At 36.4% G+C, this 14,933-nt stretch overlaps 1 protein-coding gene across 2 annotated transcripts; it reads left to right on the top strand.

Moving 5' to 3' along the window:
* Positions 1–2,651: 2,651 nt before the first annotated feature.
* On the top strand, positions 2,652–14,405 carry LOC149023971 (ubiquitin-conjugating enzyme E2 7). Of its 2 annotated transcripts, XM_089144391.1 has the most exons (7): positions 2,652–2,841; positions 3,001–3,103; positions 6,464–6,561; positions 6,654–6,754; positions 9,568–9,645; positions 13,598–13,701; positions 14,213–14,405. In XM_089144391.1, exons 1-6 carry the CDS (start codon positions 2,793–2,795, stop codon positions 13,673–13,675), a joined length of 507 nt encoding a protein of 168 aa, XP_089000517.1. In that variant the 5' UTR covers positions 2,652–2,792; the 3' UTR covers positions 13,676–13,701; positions 14,213–14,405. The 2 variants fall into 2 exon arrangements, with proteins under 2 accessions (XP_089000517.1, XP_089000516.1); XM_089144390.1 differs by lacking the exon at positions 14,213–14,405 and having other exon boundaries at positions 2,653–2,841; positions 13,598–14,008.
* The last annotated feature ends 528 nt before the right edge of the window (positions 14,406–14,933 follow it).

Here is a 14,933-nt window from a genome sequence, read left to right as displayed (position 1 = left end):
GATCACTTAATTATGCAGCTAAAAAATTAGCTAAACTTTCGAATATGCAATGCCTTTCTATTGTATGGTGGTTATCTCCATTTGAGGCTTTGTCCTCGTAGTTGTATTTCGGGGGTTCTCTCCCTATTTGGTTCTTTCAATGCAATTATCAATTTGAACCCAAAAACAAAAATAAAAAATCATACCGTCAAACTTGATTTATATGATAATATATGATGACCATATATGAATTGGCAAAATGAAGGTATAGGTATACCTACAAAAAAAAAAAAAAAAGTATAGAAAAAACTATTATTCCTTCCTAAATTAAGTAAGGAATCCACCAAATATAAAATTTATGTAATGCACATCCATTCAATTGGAATCCACCAAATATAAAATCACTTGAGATTTGTCAATGAACTATAAAATCACTTGAGAATTGAAGCAGAGAATATTCTTTACTAAATTAATGGCTGTCACAATCGGATGAAGTTATTTGATGCATGAAACTTTTAGGGTGGTGGGGTCCTTTTTGTTGTGATGGGAATTGATATGCCAAATATGCCTGATTTCCTTGGGAAAAAAATATGCTTGATTTCCAACTTGTTTAAAAAGATTGCATTTAGGAAATCCTGGCATTTGGGCCGCACTTTCTAAGCAAGTTGCATGGTTTTTTTTTAATTTTTTTATTTTTTATTTAAATGTTTTTCTACTTTTTTTAACGGTAGAGAAAATCAAAATAAAAAATTATCCTACATATTAGATATTTCTTTTGGTAAAAACTTTAGATATCACTTTCTTAAATAAATAAATTTTTGTTGCCTCTCCACACATTGTTATATTAAAAGAATCGAAAATTTGTGGATAAGTTAAATTATATAATTTCATCTTGTAAATCAAATTCCAATTAAAATAAATTTAGTCACATGATAAAATTAAGTTTTGACCAATTGAATTGAGATTCTCTATTGTAAATGATCAGTCTCTCTTTTCAAATTCAAATTCAAATTTGAACTAAAACTTGTTTACAATCAAACTCTACAACTTGTTTATACTTTAATTATAACTCAAACTTTTCTTGATCGATTGGAGATAAGATCAATCAAGGATAGAGCTAGTTACGGTGGATTTGAATTTGAATTTGAATTTGAATTTGAATTTGAGATTTATCATTTACATCTATGCTTGCCACCCCTCCATGTATTTTAATAAGGTGGATTATCTTGAATGTAAGATGGCAGGTTAAGGTAGTGTTTTTCTTCGCATACTTCTTATAAATGGAATACTACTAAAAATATTATCCTAATTAGTATAGAATGTTACATTTGCAGAAGAAATATCTCTAAGTACATTTTTTTTTGAAAGGAAGAAGAAATCGACCATAAGCAAAAGAAATCAACAAGATAAAAAACCTTAAGAATGTTCCATGTGGACACTCTGTGTTTGTGGCTAAACCAAACAAGGTTGTGTGAGGGGATACATACTTGGCTCCCCACCTAGGACTAATATTACAACCCAAATGGTGTTCTACATACATGGGCTTCCTCTCATCGAGCAACTATGGACTAGAATGTGATACCTAACTCTTGTATGATTCAATTTCACCTTGGGTGGAGCTACCCAAGAGCCATGCCCACCCCTTCACTTTCCCCTCAATTTTTTGAAATTTGTCTAGAAAAGACATTTTTGGCCAATTTTTTATTTGTGAAATATCAAAATTTGACCGTCTTTTCCATCTAGTGTCATTATTCACCCCCAACCCCCCCCCCCCCCTTGGGCCCCTCCCCCCCCGGCCCCAAGTGTTAAATGTGTGGCTCGTATCTCTAGTTCCACATACATGGAGGGTCCTTTTGGGTTGAGGCCCACTAGCTTCCTCTTAAAACTATGGTTCGAAAAAAAAAGTAAGTTGCTCACGAGTTGTCCCTAAGTTGGACCATCGGACATTTGGATGAGTTGGAATTAGCTACCCTTGCGGGTATGAGTGGAGAGTTTGGAGATAGATCTTCATCGCTTGTAAAGGTATTGGACCTAGCTCTCAATATGGATTGATACCCTATTGAGGGTTTCGCTTCTCAGTTAAGCGCAAAATGAGACATGCTTTTACTAACTAGCCATTTTTTTTTGCCAAAACAAAATAGCAACGAATATATTTTTACCAACCAGTTATTGTGCCTCCTATCAATGTGCTCCCTTTGCACTTTTGAACCACACAGTGATGGGTCCTACTTGTAAATATTTTTTTTTTTTTTGGTAAACCTACTTGTAAATATTTAAAAAAAATAGAATTAAAATTTTCAATAAATCTTGTGTGGGCCTCACCTTATGTGGTCCAAAAGCGTTAAGGGAGTACATTATTTTCCGTGAACTGTTCAGCTCACTGAGTGAGGTGAGTCAGGTGACTCTTTATTTGGAGTCATACCCGGATCCTGGCCATGCCCAAAAGTCACTGACACGTGTAATTCCCATGCGACGAAAAGCGGAAGCGGTTGCGGTTGTCATTTGTCATAGCCCAGGTAAGCATCGGTTAAAAGTAACAAAGGAAAAAGGGTAAGTTAGGAATTTCACATCACAAGCTATAGTTGCGTAGACCATAGTGGACGTAAAACCGAACAGAAGTCTAAATCCCCCCTTCCACCTCCGTCTGACGTCTTATATAAATTGAGGAGGAGAGAGAGTGTCGGCTTATTAGGCGAAAAGGCATTCCCTCTCTCACCTCTTTGGCGTAGCTTTCGAGTTTCGAGCAATCTCTTCTCGGGGCATCGCTCCCTCGGTTGCTTGGTTGCTTGTTGCTGCCTTTGCGTCTCTCTGTGATGGGTCAGGCTACTCAAGCGAGTCTCCTTCTTCAGAAACAGCTTAGGGGTTTGGATCGCATTATTCTGCTTTTTCTTTTTCTTTTTTCTTTTCTTGTTGGGATTCGTTTTCATTATCAATTCTCTTCGATTTAATCCTCTCTAGGGCTTTTTTTTTGTTTATTTTTATCGACTCCGGTGATTGATCCGTCGATGTTTACCTGTGCAGATCTTTGCAAAAATCCTGTAGACGGATTCTCGGCCGGGTTGGTTGATGATAATAACATATTCGAGTGGAGCGTCACTATTATCGGACCTCCTGATACTCTGTAGTAAGTTTTATTCATATCTTTATCGACTTTCTTGTTTGTTCACCGCTTCGGCGGCATAAAGATTCGATGTTTCGTTATCTTTGTTTCACATGTTTGATTCAATCCTTGTTGGCCTAGCATGCTTTGTTTTCATTGGTTGTAGACATTGAGATGTTGTTGTCGGTCTTAGTTTTTGTTTCTCCTCCTGGTGCTGCATAATATAGAGTTCTCCTGCATGAAAAAATATATCTTTTTCGTTAGGTTAACTTGTTGAATTTTGAGAAAGATTTTCTTTTGGATGCTCTCTGTTATATCTTGTTTTCTGTCTGATTTCATCTCTATGAAGTATATTCAGGAATTCCTCGTTTTCGAGACCCCACTGTAAATGACTTGTTTTGCCGCTTGGACTTTTGACAGTATTGATTCTGGGCTTGAAATTGGTGTAAGGTTTGTTAGTTGTTCTCTCAGCTGTTAAGCGACTGTCTATGTATCAAATCAAATCCGCAGAACTTCCCCAGACTCGAAGGTAATCTATTTTGTTGGAGTTGCCATAACAAATTGTGTGAGCATCCCGATGATGCTAAGAGAAAACCTTTCTGAATTGAATACAAAAAGGAAAGACAGTTTCATTATTGGTGGTATACCATCCACTTGGTCTGGAGCTTTGAGCTCCCATTGGAACATAGAGACAGACCATTCCGCAAGAGGATTGTGAACTTCAGGTCCAGCGATGGTATTTTGATGAATTCTCAATTCTGTAAGAAATTTCAGAATAATAAATGTAAGGGAAATTTGTCAGATCCAAAAGGTAAGAAAATTAATTACGAGATTGTTGTGTACGACATATGTCTTGCAGCCATAAATATAGATTTCGAAAACGATTTATGTGATCCCCAAACTAATTATTGCTTGTCCCACCCAAGGCAGAAAACAGATTATACCTCTTTAAGTACCCCTTTAGATCAATTCTTTCCTTAATAGACATTCGAAGTTTAAGGCAAAAACTAGCACTAGTTGCACAACTCCAATTGACGATCGTAATGCTCTTTATTGAACAAGCCCCCCCAAGAGAATAAAGGGGAAAGAAGGAGAAAGACCCAATGCTGTTAGTTGGAGGTCTCTTCTTAGTTGTTGGTTTCCCTTTTTCTTTTTGACTTGCTAGCATAAGAGGATAGGGTTGGCCAGGTGTTTCGTTCTCCCTTTATCCCTCTTTCATTTGTTACTTTCTGCAACTACTTCTTTCAAAACACACTGAATGCTGGCGACTACTTCTTTCAAAGCACTCTGAATGGTTAAAATGACAGATCTTGTTGATTTTTGATCATTCCTCATCTCACATCAAGACACTGACCAGCTTCGATTAATTGATATTCTGAATGAGGGGAAGTAGAAATTGTGATTTCTGCATGGGAATCGATAACTTTAAAGTTTAAGGTTTACTTGTGGAGTTACCATTGTTGAGCTTCTTCCCCGTTAGCTTCAGAGAATTGTCCTCTTCTTCTTCTCGTGTTCACTACCTGGACCGTCCGATACCCAGTTGGGAACCCTGATTGAGAATCAGGTCTAAAAATGGGTTTTACTTTAGTGGAAATCTAGGATTTTTTTATTTTTGTTGGTATAATTATTTAAGAAGAATTTTAATTTGGATGGCATATGTAAAGTAGGTAGCAAGTAATTTCAGTTTTAGAGTGTGACTAGAGACTCTTTTGAATCTTCTGAGTTATCGTTATTGGACTCTTTTCTTTATTAACCTTAGATGTTGTTCCTTAACATGCATCAGAAGATTGTTTTGGTTGATCCTGAGATGCATTGGATCATAGCCCTATTGAAGGCGATGCTTTTAGATATTGACCGAGTGATCTTGTTCTCTTGATTTACAAAAATTTATGGCGAGTTTCTCTCAGTATCAGGGGGAATTGATGCAGGTGCACTACCTTGGACTGACACTTAACTTGTTCAGGAACCCAGGCTGAGAATGGGGTCCAAATATGAATTTTAATCTAGTAAATATTCAGTCATTTTATTTCTTTCATTGGGATAATTATTTAAGGAGAACTTCCAATTTTAGTGGGATACTTATGAGATAGATAACATCTTATTTAAGGTCCACCTTTAAAGTTCAACTAAGGGTCATTCGGTTGTTTTTGTCTCTGTTTCTCCCTCCCAAATTCTTGCATTATAACCATCGTGAGGACACATTTGAAGAATGGAATAGTGCAATGTTTGTGAGTGCCTATGTGGCCAAAGTAATTTCCACCCCACTGCACAAAAAAGGAAAACATTTCATATGCAATTTCCCCTTTCTGCAAATCTTCCTTCCCTATTGGCTATCTACAACTTGTTCTGTACCTAACTGTAGACTTAGCTTATTGATATACTTGATGTAAAAGGTTATTTTAGGAAGTTCAATCTATTTCGTTCTTTGGCAGAGCAACTAAAAATTTTATTTGGCGGCTATGTAAATTGTTTAAAAAAAATTGTATTTATGGATGTAAATCAGAATTCTTGCATCTTTGAGCCTTATCTTCTAAAATTAGAAAAATAGATGAACCCAAAGTGGAGAAGATATATGGCTGTGTCTCTCATGTTCTGGTCTTTCACCATACTCCTTTATAGAACAATGCGCTTAACTTTAGTAGCATCCCCCCCCCCCCCCAGGGGCTGGCGCGGGGCGGGGGCATTCCTTTATCTCATTAATATACAAGGGTGTGTGGACCCTTACAAACTCTGCATATACAACTAAAAAAGGTCTTGAACACTAAAAGGAAAGGCATAACCCAAATCTTAACTAATAACAAATGTGTAGCTAGTCCACAAGGCTCCCCCCATTGTGAGGTCTGGTAGGGCTTAATAAGGTAATTTAAAATGATTATAAAGTTAAGATAATGAAAGAAACTGACTCAAAACATTACTCTAATTAAACTGTCGAAGCACATCTTATTTTCCTAATTATCCATCTTTTAGGCCATTTCAAAGAAAATCCATGGATCAAAGGACCAACACTTAGATAACCAAATTCAGGCTGTCCTCAGTAGTATAATCCATTAGATGGCTAATCTGCATCATTGTCTCCACAAGTTTATGTTTTTTTTTTTTTTTTTCTTTTTTTTGTAGCAGTTTGGTAGACACTTTGATTTTCTTATCTCAATTTTCCTCGTTCCATGTCTTCTTGTCTTGGATTTTTGCTGTTTATTTACCATTTTCTTTGGACCTATAGAGATTTTTTATAGGTGAGGTTTGAACAGCTATTTTTTTGTGTGGATGCAATTTAGGAAAGGGGGTGGGGAGGCGCAAAGGAGAAGTTTGGGCCCTTTCTGATTATGTTATTGATGACTAAAAAATTTACTTATTTAGTTTTAATCCACCTCTTGTTCCTTTTAGTGATGGAGGCTTTTTTAATGCAATCATGAGTTTCCCTCAAAATTACCCTAACAGCCCACCCACGGTGAGGTTCGTCTCTGAGATGTGGCATCCAAATGGTGAGCATCTTCTATTTAAAGGCCTGTTCTCTTAAGCTTTATTCCTCTTGGTTGCCAATTGGATTACATTTTTTTTAATTCCCAAATCACAGTTTATCCTGATGGTCGAGTATGCATATCAATTCTGCATGCCCCTGGTGAAGATCCGAATGGGTATGAGCTTGCAAGTGAGCGCTGGACACCAGTACATACGGTATGTTTTTGAAACTTGAATAGATATGATTGCTTTCCACACATTTTTCAAAGATTTTTCTTGAAAACTCTATTGTACTACGATCAGTTTTTCTCCTTGTCTCATTTATTTTTTTTCACGAATTTATAATTTAAATTCGTATTTGGATATACTTATTGAGATAAAAACTTGCCTTGCATGGATTCTGCTCTCACATGCAAAGGTTGGAAAAATGACTGCCTGTTCCTGTAATTGAAAAGATTCAAAACCTCTTGATGCTTCAGGCACTGTGACCCACATCTGTGGTTGCAGTGAAAATGTTCTCAGATAGAGAGAGAACCTTCTCCTATATTTATATTATCATTATTATATTGTTTTATTATTATATTCGATTGTCAAAGTCTGTTTCTGCTGGATTTCTTTTATTGATATTGGAGTTAAGCATATATAGTTATCATGGGTAATTACTCTGTTATTACTACTGTGAGTACTATATGGCAAAACATAGATGGTGCTTTATATTCTCAGAGGAGAATACAGCATGACGATGACTCGAGTTCTAGAATGTTTACCATCTAGTTAACACAATTTGCTTGTGTATGAGCCATATGATTCTGTTTTTCAGATTTTAGGCGGTATTGCATGAAATCTGGTGATGATTTCCTACTAACTCTCAAAAAGTGATATAATTTTTTCATGGTCAACTTGAATAATTTTCCTCAAAACTTGTGTGAACAAGTTTATTTGGCTTTGATTGATAGTTTGACTTTGTTCTCCTGAAAAGAAAGATTTAGGTCTTTGAATTAATGTACTAATTCTTCTCTTCCTCAGCTATATACTGTTAAGCATGTTGCTAAATGTTAAATTTGTTGTTTAGGTGAATTAATATAAGAGGCTTACGTTTCAGCGAAACTGTCAGATTTGATGTTTCCACTAGGTTCTAGAATAAAGGAGATTGAAGTTTCCACAGTGTCTTATTGAACCGTGTAGTAACTTCGTTGAGAAATAAGCCACTTTCTCATTTCTTGTATACAATCTGATTTGCCTCTCTCAAACTTGATTGTTCCTGGATTAGACATCAGGATAAATTTTGTAGAAGCATGCCTCTTTCTAATTCACTATAACTGTCCTATTCATGAAACTTAAACTTGGTAGCCTACGCTTTGAGAAAGCAGAACCTAAGTTGTAACAGGTGACTTAAACAACGGCTGAAGAAATTATATAAACTAGGCTCTTGAATGTGGTAATGTTATTTTCCTTAATTTTGATCATTAACAAAATCCTTGCCTTTTCTGCTTTCTAAAATGTAAGTATGACTGGAATGATTATGGTCATTTGTTAGAATAGTTTTGTACTTGGGAGAACCATGGAGAAAGTTTAATATTTTCTGCATGGGATTTACCTATATGCGTGCATTAGGAACCTTTCTGGTTTGAGAACGATAGTTTTTACTTGGATTTATTGAACTTTTTAGATTTTTCAGGTATGTTTGTTATTTGATGCTAGGGTTTGATAATTACGGAGAAACTGGATAAGGCAAAAAGATGGGAGTTACAATGGGCTATATTAGCTTTCCTTTTTGAATAGAAGCTTGAGGACCGTAAAACAGTGGTTGCTTTTATTGGGTCAGGTTTAGTTTTGAAGAGTTCTTATTTTACGCTGAAGTTGCCCATGGTAAAACGATGTGTTGGCAATTTTTGTGTCTGTGTGTGTGTACATGTGGAGAAGGGGAATAAAGTGACTCATGTTTAAGAATATAAGCTAATTTTAAATAGCAGAACTTAAGGGTGTTGTGCTGGCTCACACATACAATGTGCAAATAATAAGATCTGCTGAAGACGTGAGCTGCCGTTATTTCTTAATCTTCCCCATTTGACATTTGAACTTTCCATCAGTTTGATAGATCACCTCTCCCTTGCGTAATTTCTTAATCTTCCCAGTTTGACATTTTGAACTTTCCATCAGTTTGGTAGATGACCTCTCTTTTGATAGGAAAATAACAGAGCTGTAAAAGTAGAAACAGAAAATACAGATGTAGAAGACACGATTTTCAGGGTTCACTCCCTAGAGGGAAGGCTATGTCCCAGCGAAGCAACAGTTCCAGATCCACAATGAAGAAGAGAACATTTACTGCCCAGATCCAATTCTATGCTTCTCTACCTGACTCTGAAGATACAATTTCTTTCTGTAGGAATATGGAAAAAATTCTAATCCCTGAAAAGACAAAAAAACCGTGAAAAACCTGTTAAGGGATATAATATTTTCAATTTGAAGGTCTTGATAGGCCCTTAGCCAAAAAGATTGACACTGACATCTACCCTTTTTCTGTTATTCTGACAAGACCCCAAAAAGGCCCAGCTAGCATCCTGGACTAGTGTAGATCAGGCTTTTCTCTCTTTCTCTCTCTCTCTCTCTCTCTCTCTCTCCCTCTCTCTCTCTCTCCCCCCCCCCCCAAAAAAAAAAAAAAGCAAAAAAAAAAAAAACCATACTTCTTTACTAAACAAAAGTTTTATGATTTTCGTGTTGTCAACAAACAAATTCCTAGCTTGCTCAATCTGTCTTATAAATTTATCTGCTGAATGTGTTTCTTTACCTTAAACTCTTTGCATGCTTATTAGAAAACAGAGGTGTTTTTTTATTTTTTTATTTTTGTTTTATTTTATTTATTTATTTCTTGGGGTGGGAGGAGTTAGCATTTACACCTTCAATTGTAGGAGCGTTCACATTTTGCTTTTTATTTTTGAATTTCCATGATAATATACATGTAAATATTCCAAGTTGTCTTTTCTTGAAGTATATTGTCGATATTAACTAATTATTGTTTGATTGCATAGGTCGAAAGCATCGTATTGAGCATCATTTCCATGCTTTCAAGTCCTAATGACGAATCTCCAGCAAATATTGAGGCAGCAGTAAGTGAAGGAAATCTTTTTCTCTAGATCTGTCTCTCTTCGAAGTGTCTCTCCATTATTAGTTTTTCTCTTGTGCAATCGTTAATTCTCTTTAAGTTTAGGTCCTGCCATGATTATCCTTATATATGGACAGTGGATTCCACCTTTTCCCTACGTGTTCTGGCAGTGCTATATGATGGTTCAGCCTGAATCTTCCTCTTGAGTCCTTCCCTATTGGCAAGCCTTTCATCTGTGACCATCCATATGAAGGACCTAATAATTGGGGAATTCCTTTAGTATGCTTTATTGTTAGTTTTATTGTTAGTTTCCTTGCTCTATAAAAACACTTCCATAGGTTGCAAAGGAAAAAGTTTGATACTCTGGCACATGGTGATATTTGAATTTGGTTTTACTTTTATCTAATAAATAAATAAATCTCTCGATTTGGATTTACTTTCAATTGGTATAATTTACAAATCAAAATAGACATGTAGTATAACTAGTGTGTGTATATAGAAACTACTATATTTTGCTGAGCTAGCTAATATTCTCAGCAATAGAAACTTACTAAAATTAAAAATCAGAATTTAGGCTTTATAAAATTAGCCACATGCATGAATAGTGAATACTAATAGAAACACTTCTAGAAACTCGGGGGCACTTAAATAAAACCTAAAAAAAATTCACATAAAGTCTTCAGTTTTCATAAAAGATTTTCACATAATCTACTCTTGGCCCCACAAAATCTTTAAATAGTATTCCTTCAAGGCCAAAATAGGCTGTGATGCTGTTCAGCTTACTGTTCACAGAACAGTGTCCTCTTTTTGGTCCTTCCGGATGACCAGCTGGGCTGATTTGCTTTGGCCCAGTCGTTCCGATGAGAACAGGCTGGGTTCAGCCTAGATTTTACATCACATGGTTTTAGAGTTAATGGCAATGAGCTTTACAGGAATGACATGCAGGTCTAGGGGAAGGTCTGGTGTGAATTTTTGTCAATTCTGATGGTTGGATATGAATTCTTAAAAGTTGGGTTGTTCAAGAACATAGGAACAGCAGGTCAGGGGGGTGTTTAATGGGTGTTAGGGCCTTGCTTAGGGTTAAAGCCAATTTCTTTGGGAGGAGACCTAAAAATCTGATGGATGGTAGTTGTAGGTTTAGGTGTTTTAGATTTATTCTTCCTTTTCTATTTTTTATTTATTAGCGGGATGGATAGTTAGGACTTCAATGGTGGTTTGATGGGGTTTATCAAGGTAGATCAAATATGGGTTATGAATGGAGTGCTGTAAGTCGAATTTTGGGGTGATCTCAATGCTCGTATATGGGTTGTTGTTGGATCCCTATGAATGGCGTCCTTAAAATAAAAAAGAAGTTAAAAGCGGTAAAAAAGGCGATTGGGGGCTTGAAAATCTCTTACCGAAGAGTTGACTTTGTAAGTCAGCTACTTTGTGGACAGCCGCCTCATTTCTTGTTTTGCTTTTTCTTTTTTTTTTGGGGGGGGGGGTTGGTGGGAGTGGAGGTGCCCTTCCTAGGCTTTCTAATGTCACATAGGTTTGGGCCTTGCAGAAATGGATTTCCAGGCTTCCTCAAAACTCCCCGGCGCTCTTACAATCTGTTTTGCTAACAGCTATTTTTTCTTCCGTGTGGGGTTGTCGGCTTAATCAAGCCCTTTACAAATGTAAATCCTTTGTTAAGACAGTGAAACATTTCTAATCACTGTGGAATAGAGTTCCCAAACAAAAGCTAACTAAACAATAAACTAACTATTTAAACCAATTATTTGTTGTCAGCTGACTTTTTACTCCAATCTATTGAAAAGCAGCTCCTAACCTGCACCTCATCTTGTAGTTGACCCAACTAGTCACATGACTTCTAAAACATAATTAATAATTAAACTAATTAAGAGTAACTAAATTTGTGCTCCACGTAGGTACAATGTTTTAGGTCTGTATGGGAGCCCAGTCAGCCCACAACCAATTAAAAACATGGAGCATGTTGTCTACGGGTCTGCATCAATATGTCGTAGTTTGAAAATTGGAACAATCTTCATCTCCATAATAAAAATGAACTCAAAATATAGCTTAGGGCTCAGTTAGTAGAAAATGTAGAACTCTTAAATCAGGTTCGGCTGAAGTTGAACCTCCAAGTAAATAAGTTTCTTGATGGGTATATGCTGGTGCAAGAAGCGTTTCACAATCAATATCTGACTGGGCAAGTCAGGATTGGTCACGAGTTGCATCCTGATCTCCGTCATACTTGATCCACACTGGTTTCCAGGGGTCAGGTGGAGTCTTTCTGATTCCTGATTAATTACTGCGCATCCTAACCAGAACCAATTGCTTGTTTGAAACCCAAGGTGTGACCAGCCTGTAAAGGCTTTGACTGGCACACAGCAGGGTCTATTGTTGGGTATAAAACCAAACTATAGACAGGGTTTAAGCTCATAGCCATTAGGGATTAGTATTTGATAATAATGAGTGATGTGTGAAGCATAGTATAGCCTATGAAGCTTCGAGGAAACCCATGCAGGTTGGTGACAGGACCAGAAATAGGATATCCGTGGGTCAGAGTATAACATATCTTGGAGATGGATTTTGGTTGGAAATCTTAATCCTGCTTGTTGTGGCAAGATAATGGAAGAGTTGAGAGGTCTTGTTCACCTGAAATAGGAGCTCAGGTAATCAATGGCTAAGCCACACTAGCAACTAGAAACCAATTATGTTCATTCAAATATCCTACTACATATGCAGATTTAAATTGGAGAATTCCTAGTCATGATCTACCATATATAGCTGACTTTTGAAACAAGTTGGATGCCTGTAAACGATAGATACTAAGAGGAATAAAATGGTAGTGAATGAAATAACAAAAATAACCCCAATTGAAAATGCCCCTAATCATGGAACAAAATTTGAGGGGAACTCAGGTTTCGACCCTATAAAAATGGGAATTTTAGGTCGAAACTTGGGACTTTTTTCAGCAAGTTTCAACAGGTTTTAGGGGGTATTTTGGGGGTGGGACTCAAGCATATAAGCTAATTAGTGCTTAAAGAACACATTGACACATTTATTTTGCTAAAAAAAATCAATATAAATGTTGTTCAAAGTCATGTATATATAGAAAGGTTTCCAACAAATATACTATAAACATAAAATTCAATATATAATTTCTTAGTTCAAAACTTCAGATACAAAGTAACTAATTTTTAGCGGAAACACGCATTACTTATAACCTAAGGTATTCCATACTTTGAGAAAAAAGGCAGGGGAGATGGTGGGTGGAGGTTTAACTTGGGAGGACTCTCGTGTCAACATTCTGTTTTTGTGTTTTAGAGAAGAGTCAGTGATATAAGTCATTTGATAAGGTGAGGTCGTCTTCGAATTGGCCTCCACTCATATTTATATGGAAAAAGTGATTTAACTGCCTTGTTTGAGTAGACATTCATTTAAGGTCAGATCTGTTTGAAAGCAGTAACCTCTACTGCAGCCCTGCCTCCTCCCATACCCGATTTTCAAAATGATTGAACAGTGACACTATAGAAGCATGCCTATTTCCTAGGCTACCAAAGTGGACAAACTTAGTGAAATATTGAACCTGATCTCCTTGGGAGTTGGGATTATTATCTACCAACAGGCTGGAGTGACTCCTGACATGCTAATAGAAAATATGCCCAATATTATTATCTATATACAGTTTCTGTCTCAACTGTGTTCAAGCATACTCCTTTTCCAGGTCCCAAACAAGACGTACATCACAAGAAGTTAGTTGTAGTTCCTTTCTGTTGTAGTATGCAAATTTGACTGTTCTTGTTGATGCATAGTTTTGGCAATCCTTTCACTAGATCTAAAGATAAGATGCAGCCACATCCATGTCTTAATTCAGTCTCTGTCTCTTGTTTTTGTTTGCTTAGTGTGTCTTGTATACTTGTTTGGATATGTGGGACTGGATGCTTACACCTGATTTGATTTTTATACAGAAAGACTGGAGGGACAGGAGGGACGAATTCAAGAGGAAAGTAAGCCGTTGTGTGAGACGGTCACAAGAAATGTTGTGATCATATGCTCTCTTCTGCTTTGGAAGGTAGAAACCCAATTATGTACTTGTTTGCCTGGGAGTCTTAATTTATTACATTTGGGCAACTGAATCATTTGGTGGTATGTTGGTCTTTCTTTGTGGAATTTCCATTTTCAAATCGAAGGCCAACAAAAACTTGGCATATCTCATCATGTAAGTTGGAACTTTTGTATCCAGACTGCTCTGGTCGATGTGTCCTTATATGATTACTGAGAGTTGTTTAGTTTCTTCACTCGGTCATGACTCTTCATTTTCCCTATTTCTCTCTGGTGGCACATAATTTTAAGCGTTTAGATACCTTGTTGATTTTGTCGTGGGTGATATTTAAAATTTATCTTAATCAAATTAACTAATATGGTTTATGCAGAGCTGTAAACCATTTCAATCAACCCATTTGGGTAGTTTTCACTAATTCAAGAAGTTACGGTTCTTTCAATGGTATCAACTGGTTTTTTTGGATTAATTAGTTCACAATATGATTTAGTTTTGATCCATCATGGTCATATCTTGGTTTCAGGGTGATTGGAAGAGTCCAAATAGGCCTTGACGTTCCCTGCAATTCAGCCATATGGCTTAATTTTGAGTTTTATTTTGGATATCCTCATTCAACTCTGAGATCTTTTAGTGGATTTGGTGCCAATATGGTTTAATTAAGTGTACATTTTGTTTCAAATTAACGATGAATACCCTTTGTGAAGCTCTATTAGTTTCAAAGTCTGTAACTTCCGGTTTCACAATATGAAGTTCAAGAAATTGTTTGTGGGAATCATATCAATGGTAGTGCACAGAACAATGCCGTTCACATGAAATCATCATTTTGGACTTGTAGTTCTCTCTCTACCATTTTAATGACACCTTTTGAAGAAAATATTATGTGGGCGGTGTTAAAGGTAGACTTCTTAATTCCTTTAGTTGGAAAAGCAAAACGTGATACATGTGTATCTAATTAATGGAATAAGTTTGTGATTATTACCACGAAAGTGTTAGTTGAGCTTGCAATGACCAGTGCATCTTTGCTCATAGGTTTAACTCTCCTATTCTCCTTGGTAGTACATGAAAGAGACCATTCCATTTCCTGTAAAGATTTTTTTCGAATCTTTTAACATGTTGGTGATAGTCTTCTCTGTATGGACATTAAGACAAAATGGTCTTGGATTCTTTCATTTCATTGTATGTAAAGTAACGTTGATGTCTATTTCATTTCTAAATAAGTGGTCCTACGGAAGAGAATGAGATGG

Source organism: Hakea prostrata, chromosome 2 (genome assembly GCF_041222555.1).
Source record: "Hakea prostrata isolate BN-2017 chromosome 2, UWA_Hpros_2, whole genome shotgun sequence".
Taxonomy (NCBI): domain Eukaryota; kingdom Viridiplantae; phylum Streptophyta; class Magnoliopsida; order Proteales; family Proteaceae; genus Hakea; species Hakea prostrata.
This window is presented reverse-complemented; position numbering and strand designations above follow the sequence as displayed.

What these genes read in the sequence shown, in the direction of transcription:
- LOC149023971 (XM_089144391.1), top strand. Translation starts at nt 2,793, where the DNA reads ATGGGTCAGGCTACTCAAGCGAGTCTCCTTCTTCAGAAACAGCTTAGG. An exon ending in TCTTCAGAAACAGCTTAGGG is followed by an intron (nt 2,842 to 3,000) that starts GTTTGGATCGCA and finishes TTACCTGTGCAG; the next exon opens with ATCTTTGCAAAAATCCTGTA. An exon ending in GCTGGACACCAGTACATACG is followed by an intron (nt 6,755 to 9,567) that starts GTATGTTTTTGA and finishes TTGATTGCATAG; the next exon opens with GTCGAAAGCATCGTATTGAG.